The sequence below is a fragment of the Musa acuminata genome, chromosome BXJ1-8, assembly GCF_036884655.1.
Source record: "Musa acuminata AAA Group cultivar baxijiao chromosome BXJ1-8, Cavendish_Baxijiao_AAA, whole genome shotgun sequence".
NCBI classification, from domain to species: domain Eukaryota; kingdom Viridiplantae; phylum Streptophyta; class Magnoliopsida; order Zingiberales; family Musaceae; genus Musa; species Musa acuminata.
In genome coordinates this window covers 11,642,086-11,664,787 of record NC_088334.1, presented here as the reverse complement: position 1 = coordinate 11,664,787, position 22,702 = coordinate 11,642,086, and the positions used below count along the sequence as shown (strand labels likewise).

The following is a 22,702-nucleotide window of genomic DNA, read 5'->3' as shown; positions in this document are numbered from 1 at the left end:
CGGGGGTGACCAAGGAAGTAAAGTTGTCACGCGGGTATTTTGTTCGTTTCCGGGATTTCCATCGACCGTACATACCTGGAAAAGTGGTTCGCATATCAAAAAAAAGGTTTAAAGAACCCTTCGACCCGGTCCATCACCTTTGATAAACCGGCTCGCCTTCAAACACGAAACTTGACAATCGTCGCATGCGACGACGCGGTTCGGCAGTCGATTGATTCGAGCCGACCGAGGAAAACAAATCGACCGTCATCGACGCGGTCGTCCCCCAGTCAGCGGTTTTTAAATAGGAGATGCTTTGATGATATTTTTGGCCCTCGCGATAGGGCGTTTGTCCGAAGGGACTGCGGCCATCTCTTCCAGTCCACCCCGCTTGCTTGGGGACGAAGTGAGACGAGAGGGAGGGAGGTAGCACGCCATACGAGACCCTGTAGCACCCAATTGGATCGTTCTTTGCCGATCCCTCTTCCGTGCGGTTCGTCCTTCCGTCGGTCGTCTCTTGTCAACGGTTCGAGGTGCGGATCTTGAATCCTCGGACTGCAGAGCCCGATCGCACTAGCCCCCTTTTCGGTCCGTGTCTTGTTGATTGATATTAGTTTTCCAGCTTCGCTTGTTGAGGTTGGATGTCTTTAGGGTTCAATTCGATCTCTTGTGCCCTCAGATTATCAAGATTCGAGATTTCTTGAACTTGAGGTCTTCTTGGGTTTGATTTGGGTCGCGAGTTTAGGGTTATTATCTTCTTGTTTGTAAGTGTTGATTCTTTTTTGCAGGCTATCGTAATAACACTGGAGGTCTTCTATTTTGAAGTTAGAATGAGTTACCGGTGGAGATTTCCCGACTTCGATTTCCAGGTGGAGATTCAAATTCCTCAAATCCTTGACCTCGTGCATGCATGAATCTCGTTAAGATCAATTGTTTTTCTCGGTTGGCAGATAATTTTGATTGTTTCTCATGCAATTTGTACTCTTGCCCTAGATATCTTTTTCTGTTTTTAGTTTTTTTAATCATGGTATTAGTACCACCGGTTAAATTATATCACTTGTCTTAATCCTAATGATTTTCAGTGGATGATAACATAGATGGATTAAACTCATAAGTTTTGCGTGTGGCTTCAGTCTATAGTTGGCGTGAACAGGAAGAGGTATCAACTTCTTGCTGGACATATAATAGTGTTAGATTGTGCTTGCATCAATGTGATCAAATAGGAAGGAGTCCTCATTGGTTTAGATGTGGTGCTACACATCAGTGAATCATGAATTATGCCAAGAATTTCTGATACAGCATGGCCCATTCTTTTAAGTCAGAGCTGGTATATCAAATGAATATGGGATACTGTGATGAGCAAGAATTTAGATCTCATTATGATATGAGTTTCGGCAACTAATTAGACCTGTACAGCTGGTACATAGATCCTTAACTCCAAGCATCCCCAGAAAAGATAATAAGAAGAAAACTGACCAGTGCTGACCCATATGGTCTGGAAACAATCCTTGGTAGGACCTAACCGAAATTTGATTCTTTGGAGATGAGTATGTCTATTACAAAGGAGCTTATCAAAGGTTTGCTTCAATCTTTTTGGTCTAATACATAATAGTGAGATACATTAGTTACAAGAAATAACCACTTATGGTGAAAATTGTTTTAGTTGGGATAACTTCTGTACTTTTGAATTTTGATGAACAATAACTTGATAAGTCATTCATCCAAAAGAAGGCTGCAACAAAAAGGAGATATGAACTTTGATTGAGCCTTTCGAAACCATACGTTTCAAGTGGAAAAATAGAAAAAAATTAGCACAGTGTCTCTCAAAACAAATATAACTGATTAGAATATACTGTAATCACCCAATTATTTGGGGTTGGCTATATGGATGTTCACATCATCTCCACTTATTAATGTTAATATATAATATTATTTCAGAAGATGAACATCTAGATATGGCCTAGACAGTTCAAATATGGACATGTAAACACCTTTGGAATTTTTCCTAATGCAGATATGTTCTGTATATGGACGTGACATATTTTGTGAATGATTCTTCTGCTTCCGATATGATGTATGATATAGAACCATTAGCAGTATATATAGATGTATAAATATTTCTTTGTCATGTTCATGGCATGTTGTCCCCTAATATTCTAGGATGTGTTGTGTTGGTGTTCCTGTACATCGTCAGTCTAGTGTTTGTGCTTTATAGATTATCTAGTTACACCACCTAGCAAGGTTTGCTGTACCGAACTGTACCGCCCGGTATGGGCGGTACGTACTGGTCCGACAGGCTAGCGGTACGAGGACCGCCCTGTACCGGTCCGCCCGTAGCAGTGCACTGTAGCACTATAGCACTGCTACAGTGCTCGGTACACCTGAGTGTACCGCTCTGTCACGGCCTTAGCTGGAATTGCCTAAGGCGTGAGGCACCCTTGCAGCCAAAGACGCGAACTTAGCTTGCGTTGCCTAAGTCGCGGGTCACCCTCGTTGCAAAGACGCGAACTTAGCTTGCGTTGCCTAAGTCGCGCTTTGCCCTTGCGATCTTGCTCCGCAAGGATCAGCCACTTTGTAACCTCTCGTAGGTCCCGAAGGACCTGTAAAAGAGAAAGAAAGTTAGATCGAAAGAACGAGCAACGGACAAGTCCCGAAGTCTCGCGAAAAGGGAAGCTTTACAAGCAAATCGTCGAACACCTTGTGTGCACAAGAGAAAAGAGGGAGAGGGAGAAAAACAAGGCTTTCAAGGATGAACGAACAGCTGCAAGCCCACAAAAAGCCGCTCACCTGGTCCCGGACGCAACACCAAGTTCCCGTAAAGGTCACGTGCGAACTTGCGAAAGAGTGTTCAACGCCCGGTATATAACCGAAGCCCCATCCAGCCATGTGCCACCCGGGGGGTTCCTGGGGTTTGAGCTGGCTGACATTTTGGTGAGCGGAGGCAGCACTCCGCTCACCTCCCGCGGCACGCGAAAACGGAGCCGTTTTGGGCTGTTTTGGGGCTGTTTTGCTCGGTTTGGTGAACGGTCGCTTTGCAACGCTGCAGCTTGTTCGAACTTACATATTTACAAGCAAAATGACCCAAAACCATAAGAAAACATGCTGTCAAGCAGCTGTACATGCGGGTGTGAGCGACGAACGGTTCGTTGAACGGAGTTGTTGCGGGTGCGCGACGACCGTTCGTGACATTCTCCCCCACTTAAACTGTCGACGCCCTCGTCGACGCTTGTTGGTAGTTGTTGATGACTTCTTCTTCATGTCGCAGGGCGTCTTCAGGCTCCCAACTGGCTTCAGTTCGGGGAAGCTTTCGCCACTTCACCAAGTACTCTGTCTGCTCCGCTCCGTTGGGTAGCTTTATCTTGCGATCCGCCAGAATGGTTTCCACTCGCTTCTCGTAGGAGGTTGTGATGGGAGGTAGCCGAGTTGGAATACTTCGAGAAGCATCTTGCGGATCCGAATGGTAGGCCTTCAGGTTGCTGGCGTGAAGAACGTTGTGAATTTTGAACCACGCCGGCAGCTGCAACTTGTAAGAAACATTGCCTACTCTGCTGATAATTGGGAAGGGCCCTTCATACTTACGCACCAATCCTTTGTGGACTCTTTTCCTGAAGAATTGGAGTGATGCTGGTTGGAGCTTTACCAACACCAAATCGCCAACTTTGAACTCTTGTGGTCGCCTTTCCAAGTCTGCCCACTTCTTCATCCGTTTTGCCGCCTTCTCCAAGTAAGCCCGCGCAATATCGGCATTTCGATGCCACTCCTTTGCGAAATGGTAGGCTGATGGACTACTCCCAGTATAACCAATTGCCATAGTGTGCGGAGTCGACGGTTGTTGTCTTGTGATAATTTCGAAGGGGCTCTTGTTGGATGCAGAGCTCCGCTGCAAGTTGTAGGAGAATTGGGCGATGTCCAACAGCTTCACCCAATCTCGTTGATTGGCACTCACGTAGTGCCGGAGATACTGCTCTAAGAGCGAATTTATTCTTTCAGTTTGACCATCCGTCTGGGGGTGGAGGCTTGTAGAGAAGTATAACTTTGACCCCAACAATTTGAATAGCTCGGTCCAGAATCGTCCCAGGAACCGAGCGTCTCGATCACTAACAATATTGTGTGGGACTCCCCAATACTTCACTACACCCTTCATCATCAGTCTGGCCGCCTCTTCAGCTGAACAGTGTAGGGGAGCAGCAATGAAAGTTGCATACTTTGAAAACCGATCGACCACCACAAGTATCGATCCAAGTCCCCCTACAGGTGGCAAGCTAGATATGAAGTCTAAGGAAATGCTCTCCCATGGCCTTTCTGGTACAGGCAACGGCTCCAAAAGCCCCACCGGCTTCCGTTGCTCCACCTTGTCTTGTTGGCAAGTAAGGCATGTTCGAACATACTCCTCCACATCAATCCCCATCTTTGGCCAATAGAAGGCCCTCTCCACGAGAGACAATGTTCTGTGAATGCCGGGATGTCCAGCCCAAAGGGAATCGTGACACTCTTTCAAGAGTTCACGCCTCAAATTGTCCACTCGGGGAACATAAACTCTATTCCCTTTTGTGTAAACAAGTCCCTCCTGGACCCAAAATCGTCGTGCCTTGCCTTCTTTGATGAGCTGCATCAGGATAACTGCCTGGGAATCACTATACAGTCCATCTCTGATTCGAGAAAGGAAGTTGGAATGTAACTGACTTGTTTGGCCTCTGCCCTCCAGTTGTGCAGCATTCACGCACTCCACCTTCCGACTCAGCGCATCGGCCACGACATTCGCCTTCCCGGGCTTGTATTCCATTGCCATATCAAATTCAGCTAGGAAGTCCTGCCACCGTGCTTGCTTTGGGGAGAGCTTCTTCTGAGTTTGGAAATAACTCAGGGCGATGTTGTCTGTCCTCAGCACAAATCGCGACCCGAGGAGGTAGTGTCGCCAAACTCGTAGGCAGTGGATCACCGCTGTCATCTCCTTCTCATGCACTGGATACCGCCTCTCGGTCTCGTTGAGTTTGCGGCTCTCGTAGGCCACCGGATGACCTTCTTGCATGAGTACTCCACCAATAGCAAAGTCCGAAGCATCGGTATGGACTTCAAAGGGCTCTCCATAGTTTGGCAATTTGAGCACTGGTTCCTCCAGAACAGCAGCCTTCAGATCTTGGAATGCTATCTCACATTTGTCAGACCACTTCCAAGGCTGCTCCTTCTTCAGCAACTCCGTCAGTGGGGTTGCCCGCTTCGAATATCCTGAAATGAAGCGTCGATAGTAGTTGACGAATCCAAGGAAGGATCTCAACTCTGGCACCTTCTTTGGAGTTCGTCATTCCGCAACTGCTTGCACCTTCGACTTGTCCATCCGAATGGAGCCATCACCGATTCGATGCCCTAAGAATAGGATCTCAGTTTGAGCAAAGTAGCATTTCTCCCTTTTTACGAACAAAGTGTTCTCCCTGAGAACCTTGAAAATCGTCCGAAGGTGCTTGACGTGCTCCTCGAGCGTTTGGCTGTAGACGACGATATCGTCCAAGTAGACGACCACGAACTTATCCAAATACTCCTTGAATAGTTGGTTCATGAGAGTACAGAATGTGGCCGGAGCATTGGTTAAGCCGAAAGGCATCACCAAGAACTCAAACGCTCCATACCTGGTCACACAGGTAGTCTTCGCTTCGTCGCCTTCAGTAATGCGCACCTGCCAATACCCCGACCGAAGGTCGAGTTTTGAGAAATACTTGGCCTTGCCCAGTTGGTCGAACAAGTCCGCGATGAGCGGGATGGGATACTTGTTCTTCACCGTTACCTTGTTGAGGGCTCGATAGTCGACGCATAATCGGAGGCTCCCATCTTGTTTCTTCTGGAAGAGAACTGGAGCTCCGAAAGGTGCTTTTGAGCTGCGGATGAGACCACCGCTTAGCAGTTCACCTAACTGCTTCCTGAGTTCGGCCAACTCTGGTGGAGGCATGCGGTAGGGTGGTCTTGCTGGAGGCTTCACTCCTGGCTCCAGCTCGATACTGTGATCCACGCCTCTGCGTGGAGGGAGAGTCTTCGGCAACTCGGGTGGCATAACATCTTTGAACTCTTTTAGGACATTCGCCACCACGGCAGGTTCTTGAATGGCCTCCTCGTTGAGTGGCTCTAGCTTCATAGCAGCCACGAATGTCAACTCGCCTTTTCGCACCCCTTTCTTCAATTGTAATGCCGAGATGTGTTGGGGCTCCTTGGTTCCTCTCCGAGAGACGGGAACCACGCAGGGATCATCGCCTCCCATCATACATAGGGAATTCAAGAATGGCATCGGCACCAACTTCGCCGCGTGCATAAACTCCATTCCAAGAATCACTTGGAAGTCGTCTAGTGGCACGGCCATCATGTTGGTGTTTCCGCTCCAAGTCCCGATTCTGATGGGAACTCCCTTCGCCAACCCGGAGATTCGCCTGGCCTCCGAGTTCACTGCTTTCATTCGGCTTGGGCTCTTCTCCAAGGTCAACCCAAGTCGCTGTGCTTCACGATCGGCTATGAAGTTGTGGGTAGCGCCCGTGTCCACCATTGCACGGGTTGTTTGGCCATTCAGCTTAATGTCCACATACATTAGCTCGCTGCTTCCTGCTTTTTGTGCCTTCGTCTTCATGTTCTCCCCCACTTGACCCCGCATAGCGTTCAACAGACGCATTGCTCCCATTCGGGGTCCTTGCGACTCCTCATCGTCGCTGCTGGATTCTGAACTGCTCGAACTAAGAGCAACAGCTTTGCCCTTGTCCGATCGGGGAGGGTGGATGGAAGCTGTCAAAGCGTTGAGTGCCTGCTTCTGTGGGCACTCCCTTACCATGTGCGGTCCTCCGCACAAGAAGCATCCTCCAGGTTTTGAGGCCTTGCCTTTCGGGTTCGGCCTTTTGTGGGAGCTCTTCTTCTTTTGTTCGCCCCCGAGCTCCTTCCCTCGAGAATGTTTTGGAGGGCGATTGCTTGAAGATTGTTTCCTTCTCGCTGGGTCTTCAGAGGAAACGAAGTCGGTGAGCCTTTCTGCAGCTGCAATTGCCCCGACCACGTCGGTAACATTCCTTCGATTCAGCTCCTGCTGAGCCCATGGTTTCAAACCATCAAGGAAGCTGAACAACTTGTCCTTCTCGGACATGTCCTGTATGTCCAGCATCAGTGCAGAAAACTGCTTTACATAGTCTCGGATGGTGGTACTTTGGCGGAGTTGTCTCAACTTCCTTCTTGCGACGAACTCTGTGTTCTCCGGTAGGAACTGAGTTCTCAACTCCCGCTTCAAGTCTTCCCATGTGTCGACTCGACACCGACCTTGTTGGATCTCCTCCCAACGAGTTCGCCACCAAAGTTTCGCATCTCCATTCAGATATATTGTTGCTATGGAAACTTTTGTATCTTCTGAATCGGGCCTCGTAGCTCGGAAGTATTGCTCCATGTCAAACAAAAAGTTCTCGAGCTCCTTGGCATCTCTGGCCCCTCCGTATCCATGGGGCTCAGGTGCCCTCAAATTTTGTGGCGGTGCAACGCGGGTGTTGCCTCCTCCCGCATTTAGCGTCCTTGTAAGCATAGCCACCTTTGCCGTGAGTTCCGCCACAACATCTTGTAAGTGCTGCACGGAGTCCTTGGTGTCATCGGACAGTCGGTCGACTAGGGCCTCGACCTTGTCGATCCTGGACTCTGCTTCCTCTTGCGAGCTCTCTACCCCAACAAGTCTTTGTTGGCCATGGTAGAGTTCCTCCATGCTCGCTTCCAGAACATCCAGGCGGGTTTCCGCCGTCGTGAGTCTCTCCTTATGACTCTTTTTTCCAGTTAGCGCACCAGATTGCGCTTCCTCCGCTCGCGGAGAGTTGCCAACTTCTCGCTCATCCTGTTCGCTGCCGCGATCCTCGTGAGCGGCTCCAACAGCATGAGAGCGAGTGTGCACATGCAGCCCACCTGCGGCTGCTTGGGGCAAGGTTCCGGCTTGCCCCGTCTTGCTTGATTCGCCACGATGCTTTGCCATGGCGAAGTTGCGAAGTTCGTTCGCTGTTCGATCGAAGAGCTTGCCCGCTCTGATACCACAATGTCACGGCCTTAGCTGGAATTGCCTAAGGCGTGAGGCACCCTTGCGGCCAAAGACGCGAACTTAGCTTGCGTTGCCTAAGTCGCGGGTCACCCTCGTTGCAAAGACGCGAACTTAGCTTGCGTTGCCTAAGTCGCGCTTTGCCCTTGCGATCTTGCTTCGCAAGGATCAGCCACTTTGTAACCTCTCGCAGGTCCCGAAGGACCTGTAAAAGAGAAAGAAAGTTAGATCGAAAGAACGAGCAACGGACAAGTCCCGAAGTCTCGCGAAAAGGGAAGCTTTACAAGCAAATCGTCGAACACCTTGTGTGCACAAGAGAAAAGAGGGAGAGGGAGAAAAACAAGGCTTTCAAGGATGAACGAACAGCTGCAAGCCCACAAACAGCCGCTCACCTGGTCCCGGACGCAACACCAAGTTCCCGTAAAGGTCACGTGCGAACTTGCGAAAGAGTGTTCAACGCCCGGTATATAACCGAAGCCCCATCCAGCCATGTGCCACCCGGGGGGTTCCTGGGGTCTGAGCTAGCTGACATTTTGGTGAGCGGAGGCAGCACTCCGCTCACCTCCCGCGGCACGCGAAAACGGAGCCGTTTTGGGCTGTTTTGGGGCTGTTTTGCTCGGTTTGGTGAACGGTCGCTTTGCAACGCTGCAGCTTGTTCGAACTTACATATTTACAAGCAAAATGACCCAAAACCATAAGAAAACATGCTGTCAAGCAGCTGTATATGCGGGTGTGAGCGACGAACGGTTCGTTGAACGGAGTTGTTGCGGGTGTGCGACGACCGTTCGTGACAGCTCGGTACACCTGGGTGTACCGAGCGGTATACCGTACCATACCGGTACCGAGCCCGGATCGAAACGCCGGTATGGTACGGTACGACGAACCTTGCCACCTAGTACATCTTGCTTTTGTTTCCTTGTGTTGCAACGTGGATTGGGTCGACCATGGTGTTCATCTTGTCGAAAACATAAGCTTTGACCTCATGCATTATGTGTCCGGTTGACTTAACTTTTCTAACCCTATTAATTTAACAGATTGGGTTGGTTGGATCCGGTTGGATCTGTCTGCACCTTTGAAGTTTGTGCCTAACTTAGTTACCAGGAGCAGTTGGTAGTGATGTGAAGTGGGAAATCAGTTCGTTATAAATGTTCTGGGTTAAAACTTAAGACTGGCATATAGCTGAATAGGATTGATGGAAAATAGAAAAAAACACATTAGAAATTTGGTTTGGTTAAATGAGTTAATCGTGTCGGTTGGTCTGCTAGTCTGATTATTTTATGGGCAATTTGAATCTTTTATGGCATGTACCCTATTTGTCCAATCCGAAACCTGTGGCATAGTTGAGTGTCTGAGGCTGTTCATGACTGATTGGCATGTGCAGCATGCCATGCCTGTGGCTTCCATATGCCCACAATTAAAATGTGGCACCGGCTTGGCACAATCCTGAGCTCATCGCCTCTCACCAAAGCCTACACAACTGACAGGGTAGCACAGCCTTTGCAGACAGCATGATCAGATGCTGTAGATGTTCTTCAATTGGACCAACCCATCTTTGGAATCTAAGGGTATTGCTAGTTGTTGATCTTTCAGATGCAGGACAATAACAACTTGGGCCATGGAGATTCAATCTGGCTTCAGTGGTAGGATATTCTAAATATAGTTACCACTTTTTGGTCTAGTTGTTGATCTTTCAGATGCAGGACAATATCAGCTTGGGTCATGGAGATTCAATCTGCCTTCAGTGGTAGGCTATTCTAAATATAGTTACCACTTTTTGGTGTAATCATTCACAGATTTCTCTCTTGCTTTTTCATTAGTTGTACTAGACTTTCATTAGCTTACTATTCCCAGAGAATACTTGAATTATTTAACTACACTTGTCATGATGGGAAAGATTCTTCTTTCTTTTTCTTCTTTCTCCAAATAGTTTAATTTTAATGGAGTAGAAGATCAAAGCATGATTAAAAGGAAACTGAATGAAACAATAAAATACTTACAATTTATGTTGTGTATGATTATAAGCTGGTAGAGGCTTGTAGGGAAAAAGAGAATAATATTGGACTAGTTCAAAATGGTTGGCACCGTTATATATCTAAATAGTTTATACATTGGGATACATTTGTCCTGTAGCTAGAACTAGATTTACAATCAAATCTTATTATTATTTAATAAAATGGATGGACCACTTCAGGTTCACCTTGATGAGTTCTTAATTTTCTTGGATGATCTGTAGATGGCCTTTGTTGATAATTATCTAGTCCGACTAATACAAGTCGATACTGATCCCAGATCTTTTTGCTGATCTTGAACCTGAGCCATCCCTACAAAAAATTGATTGAGAATGGATATCCTTTTATGCTATTAGTTTGTGAATGAAATCATTCGTATGACCAATTTGTATCATACTCTTTGATTTTTCACTAGCAAAGAATGATAATTTTACCTGTGCTAATCTCTCAAATTTAGCAAATGTGTTAACATATGATGTGATAGGGGCCCCTTTTTTTTTTCCTGAATATACTGAATTTCAATGTCCATTTCTTGTTAACTGGTCACTTGATGTACTATGTGGCTGTCTAATTTGCTCTCTTATTTATAGGGTCTTTTTTCTTAGAGGTGAGGAGCAACCTGCAAAAGATTAATTCTTATGATCCCTGTATATTAAGGAATTTTTATCTTGGTCGAAAATGGCAGCATGTCCTGCTTCTAAGTTAACCATCTTCCATGGCAGTCTCGTCATGGGGAGTCTTCGCTTCCAGTTTTAGGTAAATGGAGTAAGATAAAAGCAAGCTGGTAAAGTGATTGGATAAGTGCTGAATGTTTCAGTATATTCAATGGATGCTAGGAAAGGAGTTGGCTCAGCAAGCCAAAGACCTAAACAGTATCCACCAAACTCTACTGATGCTAATGTTAGACCATCAGAGGTTAGTGTATCAAGTGTTGCAAGGCCTGTTCTGAATTACTCAATTCAGACCGGTGAGGAGTTTGCTCTTGAATTTATGAGAGAACGGGCAATGTCCAAGAAGCCTGCTGTCCAGAATGCACCTGAGGATCAAAGTATAACCACTAGTTACATGGACATGAAGGGTGTGCTGAGTATACCACACATGGGGTCTGAAAGTGCTTCAGATCTTTCAGCGCTTGTTGCCGGAGATAATCGTCGTTTGAAGGAGACTGAGAAGAACAACTTCTCTGAAACTGAACATAAAGGTCATTATGCATCATCAAGGTCAATGCCACGAGTATCATCTAGTGAGGGAAGCAGTCGAACAGTTCCTCATGGGTATACTTCTTCAGAAGCTTCTGATATCTTATCGAAAAGATTGAAATTTCTTTGCAGTTTTGGTGGTAAGATTTTACCTCGACCTAGTGATGGAAAACTGAGATATGTGGGAGGTGATACACGTATTATACGAGTAAGCAGGGATATTTCATGGGCAGAACTAATGCAAAAGACAATGGCAATATATGGTCGACCTCATACTGTCAAGTATCAACTGCCTGGGGAGGATTTGGATGCCTTGATATCAGTTTCTTGTGACGAAGATCTACAGAATATGATGGAAGAGTACAGTATTCTTGAAGGTGGTGAGGGATCACAGAAACTCAGGGTGTTTCTATTTACTTCAGATGATTCTGATGATGTGCACTTCAGCTTTGGCAGTATGGAGGGTGACTCAGAGATCCAGTATGTTGTTGCGGTCAATGGCATGGATTTAGGATCTGGAAAAGCATCATATGGGCATGGATTGCCAAGCACATCGACTAGTGACTTGGATCAGTTACTTAATCTCAATATTGAGCCTGAAAGGGCTCGTGCTTACACAATTGCGACTCAGTCAGCTGGGTTTGCTGCTGATCCTGTAGCATCTCCTGCTACATTAACTCCAGCATTGCAGGCAGGCTCATCCACTGACTATGGTAGCTATTCACAGGGTTTTGAGGACCACAGATATCATTATGTTGAAGGTGAACACTATGCTTACAGTCCCATCAATCCTCCAGACAGGTATCCATATTCAAATAGCAGAATCTCCATTCCTCTACCTGCACCATCTGATTATCAATATAGCTCCAATTATACAGCGACTAGTACTTCTACTCAGCCAGGCCAACAAATCCTTTATCAAGCCGTACCACAAGTTCCACACAGTGGTATAAGTCCATTTGATAAAGAGACTGTAAAGAAGGATGCAAAAGTGGCAGTTGATGGTTCCTCTCACAGAAAAACTGAAAATGAGCATCCTGGCCCCCACAAGAATGAACCTATTTCGACCATACAGCAGCATGATATTACAGTTTCAAGCTATATGCATGCAGAAAGTATGGGCATTGTTGCTGCACCGGAGAATTCAACGTCTCTGCCACCTTCAAAAAGTAAAGGGAAACAGCTGGAGCCTGGACTTGGTTCATCAACCAATGCTGCAAATGTTGCACATGGATCTGACCTTAATGAACATGACCAATACTCCTCTAATGGAGCTTTGATGTCTGGTTCTATTGATGATGAAGCCAATGTCACCGATGTGAGCTGCAGTAATCCACCTTCACGCCCTTCCCGAGGTTACCAGTCTGAGAGGCTTCCTCGGGAGCAAGCAGAATTCCTAAATCGACTATCTAAATCTGATGATTCCATTGGTTCTCAATATCTGATAAATCAGGCATGCTTGATTGCAGCTCAAGAATCCATCCCAGAAGTAACTGACACCGTACTTGAGGGAGATCTGGGCTCACAGACTGATAAGTTTTTATCATCTGCAAAGCCACCACGCCCTAGCAATGCAACTACTGAACATAAATATAAGAAAGAAGGAAATACAATCACTCAAGCTAATAAATTTGAACCTGTCTCCACTGCACAAGGGTCAGAAAGTGCAAAGTTTTCTCAACCTTTGATTCCTTTGACCAATCATAATATGCATGATCTAAATGAAGGTGCTGTAAGTTCAGTTGTTCAGGCAGGGCTTGGTCAAATTGATGCTATCACTGATGAAAAAAGTTATAAACAAGGGGGGAAGATCCAGAAGACTGAGTTTCAACATGCACCTTTAAAGTCTGCATATGATAAACCTACTATCACTGAAGGCATTGAAAAGGTTACAACTGTTGCTGAAACAGACATGGTCAGAATCAATATCAAAGAAGCACATGCAGACGGAGCTTCTGTTAAGCCACAAGAACATCCTTCCACTGTTCCTGACATTCCATGGGAGGGAATACCTAACAATGATACATATAATACCAATGTTGAGCATGCCCCAGCATTCAATTGGGTGGAAAGTACTGTTGGAGCCATCTCTCAGGACTCTTCTGCTCCCTCCTCAGAACGGAGAGATATTCTTATTGATATTAATGATCGGTTCCCTCCTAACCTGCTCTCTGATATCTTCAATAAGGCCAGGATTGATGAGGATTTGTCAAATAGAAAGCCCCTGCGCAATGATGATACTGGACTCAGTCTGAACATGCAAAACCATGAGCCTAAGCGTTGGTCTTTCTTCAGAAAACTGGCCCAGGATGAGTTTAAACAAAAAGATTTTTCTCTTATGGATCAAGATCCTATTAATTACACATCTTTGCTTCCTAAAGTGGAAGAAGGGGTTTCTAACCCAGACCAGTGTGCACAATTGGAAGACGAGAGAGTAGGTTTTTGTCGAATTGATCCCCAAATTAATTTTAATGAGGGAATGCAGGAATCATCTGATACCATTGTAGAGGATCCCAACATTTTGGACCCAGGTTATATTCCATCACAGGCATCTCATCCACTTGGAATGGACAAGGGGGAAGGTTTGCAGGTAGAGAATCCTTTTACAAGGTTAGGAGAGACTTTTAGAACACATATTTCGGAGAATGAGGTATTTTTTTCTGTTGAATAATATTTTTTATTTCATTTACTAAAATCACTACTAAGTGGTAAATCTTTCTTTTTGACACTAGGAATTGAAATTTGATGGTGGGGAAGTTGCTGAGTCAGTCTTAGACACTTCTGTGTATGATTTTGACCTTAATAATCTGCAGGTACGATGCTTGTCTTGCCATTAATTTGTGAAAACTACAGACTACTTATTCCTTGTAACTTTGGTGCCATTGTTAGTAGCCTGAATGACCAAGGCTCAAATCATCATCAATATGGTCTCTGCATGAGGGGGTAAGTCTGTTTATATGGACCCATCTGGACCTGTATCGGTGGAAGTCTCATGCAGTATACCACCAGTTGACAACTTATTTATTCCTAATAAATTTGAATAAGCAAACAAAAGCATTTTGGTTATTTTTTATTTTTCAAAGGGGATCAGTGTTCGTATGTTATCTTTGATTGTTGAAACTTGAAAGGGGTTCCTAGTTCAATACTGCAATGACAACCTTCAACAACAAGAATGGGAGCATTGAAGTTTAGTTTCCAAGTGAAGTGCCGATAGAATTTTTGGAGAGCTTCTTCTACCCGTTTTTATTGGGTCTCGTCCACTGTTATACTTTAGCAAAAACTTGCATTCTTCGAATACTGTCTGAAGTTGAAATCTTCAAGTGAGTTCAACTTCCCAATGTACATTTGGCAATTACAGAAGGTTGTAGTTAGTTACAAGTGGGAGCCGGTTTCTGGTTAAAGACAAAGCAACCATATTCTGATTACACACAGTGCAAACTGAAACACTAAATGACTAGTATAGAGAAGCAAGACAAAAAGTTTGTTTGATTGTCTCATCTCATTTTGTTAGGACCTCCATTTGTTGCATCGTCTTTTTATTTTGGTACTATTATTTTAGTACATGCATTTCTAAAAGTTGCATGTTATCAGCTAATAAAAAACGAGGATCTTGAAGAGTTACGTGAACTGGGTTCTGGCACTTTTGGCACTGTATATCATGGAAAATGGAGGGGCACTGATGTGGCTATAAAGCGAATAAAGAAGAGCTGCTTTACTGGGCGATCATCTGAGCAGGAGAGACTGGTACAGTGTCCAAGTTGTCCCACAGTTCTGTCTATAATATCTAACAAGAGTGAATAATCTACTAACTGTACTGTGTCTAAACAATAAAGTAGGAGCTAAGAAAAGGTTAAAAATTCAAGAGGTAGAAATCTTTGGTAAAAATAACAAGTGACTGCTTGCAGACCATGGAGTTTTGGCGGGAGGCTGAAATTCTTTCCCAACTTCATCATCCCAATGTGGTGGCCTTTTATGGGGTTGTAAAGGATGGACCAGGGGGAACCATGGCAACAGTAGCAGAATTCATGGTTAATGGTTCTCTTCGGCATGTTTTGTTACGCAAGGACAAGTAAACTCTTTTTTTCTTCCTTATTGATGGATTATTCTTTTTATTGTATAAACTTATTGTTATCTTCTTGTTATTGTATGACTTATCAATATCTTCTTTTTATTGTATAACCTAACAGGTATCTCGATCGTCGTAAAAAACTTATCATTGCCATGGATGCTGCTTTTGGGATGGAATATTTGCACTCTAAAAACATCGTACATTTTGATCTGAAATGTGATAACTTGCTTGTAAATCTTAAAGATCAATCACGTCCCATCTGTAAGGTATGCTCTTTAAAGCTCAATTATGTCTACCACTTCATTGGTAATTTTTTCTCCATTCCTTGGGATGTAAAAACTTTGACCTTGCATGGACATCATAAATGTCACGACATCAATCATTCCTACCAAGCTGGCTAACTTTACTGAGGATATTCTCCAGGTCGGTGATTTTGGTTTGTCAAAAATTAAACGCAATACTCTAGTTTCTGGTGGTGTCAGAGGCACGTTACCTTGGATGGCTCCAGAGTTATTAAATGGAAGTAGCAACAAGGTGTCTGAGAAGGTACCAGTGTTTTCTGTTTCCTTATTTTGTTTCTTGTTTTGCTAGACGTTGCTAAGTAGGATAAGTGCTGGTCTTCCACATTTAGATTACTTGGAGATGAGCCTAGTAAAACCTTTATTGTCATTGTTCCATCATCTAAGTTCTCAGAGGATTTGAAGCCTGTGTTTCTTGTTCCATTATCTAGGCTCATAGGAATTATTCTCTCCCTATAAATCGGTCAATTAAATCAAAAAATTTTCATAGTACTTAATGATACTTTCTTACATTGCATACTAGGTATTTATCTACCCTATCACCTTTTGTGATGACTGCAGGTAGATGTGTTCTCTTTTGGTATTGTTATGTGGGAAATCCTCACGGGAGAAGAGCCTTATGCCAATATGCATTATGGTGCAATTATAGGTATGCTTCAAACTCTTCAGGAGTATATTTAATACTTGTTGGGTGGTTCCAGGATATAATATCTTGTCATGATACTCTTCTTTTAAAAAGTTGTCTCCTTTTTGTCTTTAATGTTTGGAAGCAAATGCCGACTACTGCAAAGCACTTTCTAGAACTAATTTATAGTTGAACTCCACATTCTAGTTATCTTATTAATTACCGCAATGTTGTTCGATCAAATATAGGTTTGAAGTAGTAGATATTTTTTTGGTCTAGTATAGACTTTGGAGCATATTCAATTGATTTTCAATAATGTTTCTGTTGCTGGGTTGACCATACGACCACTAAGTTCTTCTAGTTTAGACACATTACAATTATTATATAGATCAGTAGTTTGTTAAGTTTTGGTGAACTAGAAGTTTAGTTAATGCTGACCAACTATACATAAATGTGTCATCAGAAAATCTCAACTTCAGTGAAAGGCACCTATTTTACTTGGAGAGGAGAGAGTGAATCTGATTGCCTTAACAGTTGGATTAGCCTGTTCATTCTGGGTATTAATGATCTGAGTTATGGAATCAATGCAAGCAGGGGGAAGGCAGCTTAGGTAATTTACCGTCCTTGAGCAATGCTGCATATAAATCAGGAGCCTTACATTAAGCAGGCCTTCTTTTTATCTATTTCTTAAGAGTTGCAAAAGGACATTGAAATGTGAAAAATGCCTTGATGGCCTTTATGTAAGAAAGTGTCTGTTATCAGTAGTCTTTTGAGGCACAATTTCTCAAGTATCACTTTTGTGCTTTGATATTACTGCAGATATCAGTGCCACATGATAAATCTTTTTTATTCTGGTTTTGCCGAAACTGTGTCTACGTACATTAGATTATAGTAGTAAAATTTACCACGCACAAACATGGGCAGCTGGCTGAACTTGATTATGTTTGCTAATGCAAAGCGAGCACAAGTGACTACATTGCTCTGATCAAAATGATGAAAAGTATTTGTTTATTAGCTCCATTGTGAAAATACATGTGCTGACAAACTGATTTCCATATGTGCACTGGTGATGAGATGCAAGGATACAACTAGGGTTTGTCTGCTGCTACCTTAGTGTTCAATCTTCTGCTAGAAATTTCCTTTCTCGTTGTCCTTTTGTTTGCACTACCTTACCCTAGCCATCTGCATCTTTCTTGACAAATTTGTAAAACCCAATGCAGGAGGTATTGTGAATAATACATTGAGGCCTCCGGTACCAGCTACGTGTGACCCGGAATGGAGAAAGCTTATGGAGCAGTGCTGGGCCCCTGATCCACTGCAAAGGCCATCCTTCGCCCAAATAGCTGCTTGTTTGCGAGGTATGTCTGTTGCCAGTCAGGTGAAACCAGGCAAATAAACTAGTTGTCCACTTCTAGTATACTACCACTCGTGCTGAATTATTGAGCCTATTCCTTTCTATTGTATGTTCAGTGGAATATATGTGTATGTTGTTTGAGCGTATGCCTAAACTTGTTAGATTGGTGCTTTGCTTTTCTTTCTTTCTTTTTTTCTTTCTTTCTTTCTTTCTTTCTTTCTATATATATATATTGTATGTTCTGCACCATAGAGGATCATGTTATGTGTTTACAACTTGTATTTACTCAAAGAAGTTGGATTTATGAGCTACCTCGTCTGTGAACTTTCTGTTTGTTTGCTGCAGAGCTCCGATGGAGAGCTTATATATGCCAGTTTTTTAGAAATATTTTACCAGGGAAAATAATGACCAGAGTAGAATCGAAATAGTTGCTGTTCCAAACATTGAGAGTGACGATAACATGGAAGACATGTTGATTTTCTCATCCCATCATATTGATGAATAAGTGTGTGACATTTTCATTAACATGAACGTATAAAGTTGTTATCATGGTAATGCTTGTTGTGAGGACAGAATGCGATGACAATAGTGTGATTTCTTTGATCTCAAAGCTGTGTCCAATTGACATCAGAATGAATGATTACCGCATCAAGTGTGCATATACCGAGTGAGGAGAACATATTGATTGTAACGCCCGCCCTCGGTTGAGTGTCATATCTGCGGCGGAAGAAATTTTGAATTTGTTCATAAGCGCTCGATGGGTGGGCGTTACAATCAACAGCAACTATTTCGATTCTACTCTGGTCATTATCATCAGAGTACTTTAGAGCACATGGTTTTAGACAGTTAGTCTATCACCCATAACATATTAGCAATATTAACGTCATACTATTATTCTCTTCAATCATACAAACTCTGTCGTCCATATATACGTATATATCAATATGGATTAGCCTAAGAGGCCTATACCTAAGCTCCTTTTGAAAAAAAAAATTTTCGGGTTGTTTGTCAAAATATATACATCACAAAATTGATTTGAAGAGTTGATATTATAAATATGAAAATCACAATATGTTACTATTATGTGAAAATAATTTAATATCAAAAATTAAAATCAAATAACAATAGATCAAAATGTACAATTTGTATTGTTTTTATGTTATTCAAAAAGTTTTTATTTGATTTGCAAGCACACTATTGTCGGATCTGAAAGTTACGACGACGTCGATCTGCAAAATAAACTAGACTTGCCTTCTCCTCTCTTCTTATCATTTATAAAACCGCAATAAGCGATGTATTAGGGATCGAGGGGAGATGAGAGAAAGACCTATAATCTCTCAATAACTGATTTTTTTTCGTCCCTATAAGGTCTTGTCTTTTTACATATAAGAGCGAAGGGTTTAGAATACTAATTAGAGAAATCCCTCCTATCAAAGTTATCTCCTAAGAAATTTTATCAAAATTAATTTTTTTTATTATCAATAAATGATAAGATATAAAAAAATTTAAAATAAAATAAAATAAAATAAAATAAAATATTTAAAAATAATTTTACTTAATTAAATTTTAAAGTTTTGAAAAATATTTTATACGTGTGCATGAAACTTATAAAACAAATCAATAAATCCAATAAACATAATATTATATTAAGTCTGATTATTAATATGAGTTATAATGATTATATATCATTAATGTCATACTTCCTTTTATATACCATAATACTAGTAATTGTTTCTTATATAACCTAAAATAACTCTTGTAATTTGTCTTGTCAAGATAATCTTGTTAGACATATTAAAATATTATATATATGTATATAAAAATGAACATAATAGTATAAACAAATAATTTTAACTATACAAACAAAGAATGTTAATTATAATGTCCACTCAAACATGCATCAGCATATCGAGTTGCTCACAAACTCAATCATAAAAATATATTCTTTTCAAACACTTTAAGTTGTAACGCCTTAGTGAATAGATCAATAATCAATACAATAAAAGTTCTTAATTAATATTAATTATGTTTGGATTCTTTTATATAATCATTAGATATTTTATATCATAATACATAAAATTACTAGAGTACTCAACGTTTTTAAAGAAGAAAATTACTGTAATATTTTCAAAGTATCTTCAGTGGCTCAACAATTGAGTCTAACCATACTAAGTTCTGAGATAAAATTTTACAATTATAAGGCTTAATTAGTGACCTCAAAGCATACCATAAAATTAGCTTTTATTATTAATAATATAATAATATATTGCTTAATTCTTTTCCTGTAAACTATCCCTCCAACTAATATAAATATAAAATGTAAAGTGGACTTCTGTTTTCATCGAGATAATTTATAGAATTAATATATAAAAATATCATCATTTCAAGCTGATCTAATTTCATATATGTGAGTATATAATTCTTTATCCTTTCTAGGTATCGTATTACTTCCTTTTAGGTTTTTAGTGTATCATTCTTGGGTAACTCTAACATACATCCAGTATTTCGACTACAAAGTTGATAGCTAGTCTAGTATAAACTTGAGCATATAATAGACTTTCAACTACATATACATAAGAAATTTTTTTTTTAATCTGATTCTTATCTAAGTCATTTTAAAAACACTTATTTTATTTAAATTTTTTTACTTTTCTTATTTCTGAATAAAGCTTTATATTAAATCTTTTCAAGTCTCAATCAATTTACCCATTCTGAGATAGTCTTAGCAATCTTTAAGATCTATCCCTAAATATATTAATGCCAATAATATAAGATGCCTCATTCATATTAATTATCTTAAAATTCTTGATGAGAAATTTCTTGGTTTGAAATAATAAACTAAGATTATTACTAGAAAGCAAATTATTATCCAAATGTGGACCAATATAATAAATTAGTTTCAACTGATCTTTAGATATAAATACTAATCAACAGTATTTTCCTTAAATATGAAAGAAGTAATAGTATCAAGAAACTTTATATACTATTGTCTAAAAGATTATATATGGTCATAAATAGATTTTCTAAATTTGTATACCAAAATTTATATTTATTTTATTTTCTTTATAAATCATTTAGAGTTAATCCATATAAATCTATATCTCTGTTTAGAAAACTTATTTTCACATCCATATGTTATAACTCAAAATCATAATGAGTCACTAATTCTTAATAAGTTTATTTAAAAATAAAAAAAATCTCATTCTAATCGATGTATTTTTTATGAGTAAAACCTTTCAGCCCAAATGTAACTGTTATATTGTTTGAGATTATCTTTTGAGTCATATTTATATAATAGATTATTTAATAGTTATTGAGCAATTTGACGAGTTCTTACACACTATTTTAGTTCATTGATTTCAACTCTTTTTTTATTATATCATATCATTTTTTAAAATTATTATTTTTCATAAATTTTGAAAACAATTAGGGGTCTTTTAATTCTTATGTCATAATATGATTATTGTAGATATACTATATAATAATAATAAAATTAACAAGTCTCCTTTCCCTTTAAGATATTCTAAAAAATTATCAATTATGATTATTCAACAAGTTCATCAATTGCCATATCAATATTAAGTGAGATTTCATCAATTATATGTTGTTCACCATCATTAATTCTTTTAGTGATTTGAGGAATAACAATCTTTCGAATATAAAATGATAAAGGAATATCAACCTCTATTTTCTCAATATCAAGATTAAATTTTAAGATTTTTATTTTTACTAATTTACTATTTTCTAGGAATCTTGTATTATCAAATTCAACTATCCTTGTATTATGATTAAAGTAATAAAATATATACCTTTTAAATTTTTTAAATAAATAATAAAATATCTATAAATAGTTTTTGAATCTAATTTCTTTTTATGTGATTTAAAGATCCTTATCTCTATAAGAAAATTTCAAATATATAGATGTCTCAAGTTGGATTTTCTATGAGTCCACAACTCAAAATGAGTAATGGAATTGACTTACCAAGAATCGACTTATTAGGAATCTTATTCAAGATATATATAATTATCCTTAGAGCTTCTCCTTATATTGATTCGGATATAAAATAATAATTTATCATGCTTCTAAACATATCCATAAGAATACTATTTAATCTTTCAGCAATCCTCTTTTGTTATGACATATCTAGTAAAACATACTAAATACAAATATTCTGGTTTTTAAAGAATCTAGCAAAAAACCTAAAATTATGATTCAACTCATTATAAGTACTATAAAATTTATCACTCCTATCAAATCTAATAATTTTAAACTTTTCTACCTTTTTTTTCTAACTTCATTTATGTATACCTAAAGCTCTCAATACCTTGAAACCTTAGCTAGTCATATTTTAATAGATAATCTATAAATATGATAAAATATCTCTCTCCACTAAAATAGAAAATAGACATATATAATCGTTTATGAAACTATATTTCATTCTAATATTTGTTTATAGGATCTTACAAACTTAAGATTTATATTAATTATATATATACTATAATACAAAAAAAAATATTTATTAAATTATGATGAGTTTACCTTTACTAAAAGAGAAACAATATCTTCACTTAAACTAAATTTCTAGAGTTATAGGAATATAGTATATATCCTCAAGATTTATCAAATGAATCGTCTTTAGACATACTTGATAAGTACCAATTACGTTTTCGCTTTAAGATCATTCCCTATAATGATGAATATTCCATACTCTTTTACTTTTTCATGTTAAAAGAAACCTCTATTATTGGTAATATAAGTTGAAGCATTAAAATCAATCTATGAAATATTAGAAAAGAATTTATATAACGTTTGATTCGAAACATACAAAGATTAAACTTGTAATTTTCAGTTTTCAACTAAAACCTTTAGAATCTTTTTTCACATTATCTTTCTTGCCATAGAAGTAAAACTTTACTAGTGAAGATTTTTCTTTTATGAATTTATATAGTATTTAAAAACTCAAGTGATTTACATTTTAACTTTCCCTTATTGTTACCCATTTTAATTTTAATTTTTTTAAAATATGTATACTAGTTAACTCATTTAAGTTTCACTTATTTTTAATTTTATTATAGTAAATTTTAAATGAACCAAACTAAAAAAATAAAATTAAGAATAAATTATACGATAAATGACTC

The 22,702-nt window shown here is 39.9% G+C and overlaps 1 protein-coding gene across 3 annotated transcripts; it reads left to right on the top strand.

Moving 5' to 3' along the window:
• Positions 1–305: 305 nt before the first annotated feature.
• Positions 306–17,874, top strand: LOC135587532 (uncharacterized). Of its 3 annotated transcripts, none has more exons than XM_065079062.1 (10): positions 306–512; positions 768–848; positions 10,608–13,866; positions 13,949–14,029; positions 14,808–14,960; positions 15,122–15,285; positions 15,404–15,551; positions 15,709–15,831; positions 16,146–16,233; positions 17,430–17,874. In XM_065079062.1, exons 3-10 carry the CDS (start codon positions 10,843–10,845, stop codon positions 17,603–17,605), a joined length of 3,957 nt encoding a protein of 1,318 aa, XP_064935134.1. In that variant the 5' UTR covers positions 306–512; positions 768–848; positions 10,608–10,842; the 3' UTR covers positions 17,606–17,874. The 3 variants fall into 3 exon arrangements, with proteins under 3 accessions (XP_064935134.1, XP_064935135.1, XP_064935136.1); XM_065079063.1 differs by having other exon boundaries at positions 306–567; XM_065079064.1 differs by having other exon boundaries at positions 306–615.
• The last annotated feature ends 4,828 nt before the right edge of the window (positions 17,875–22,702 follow it).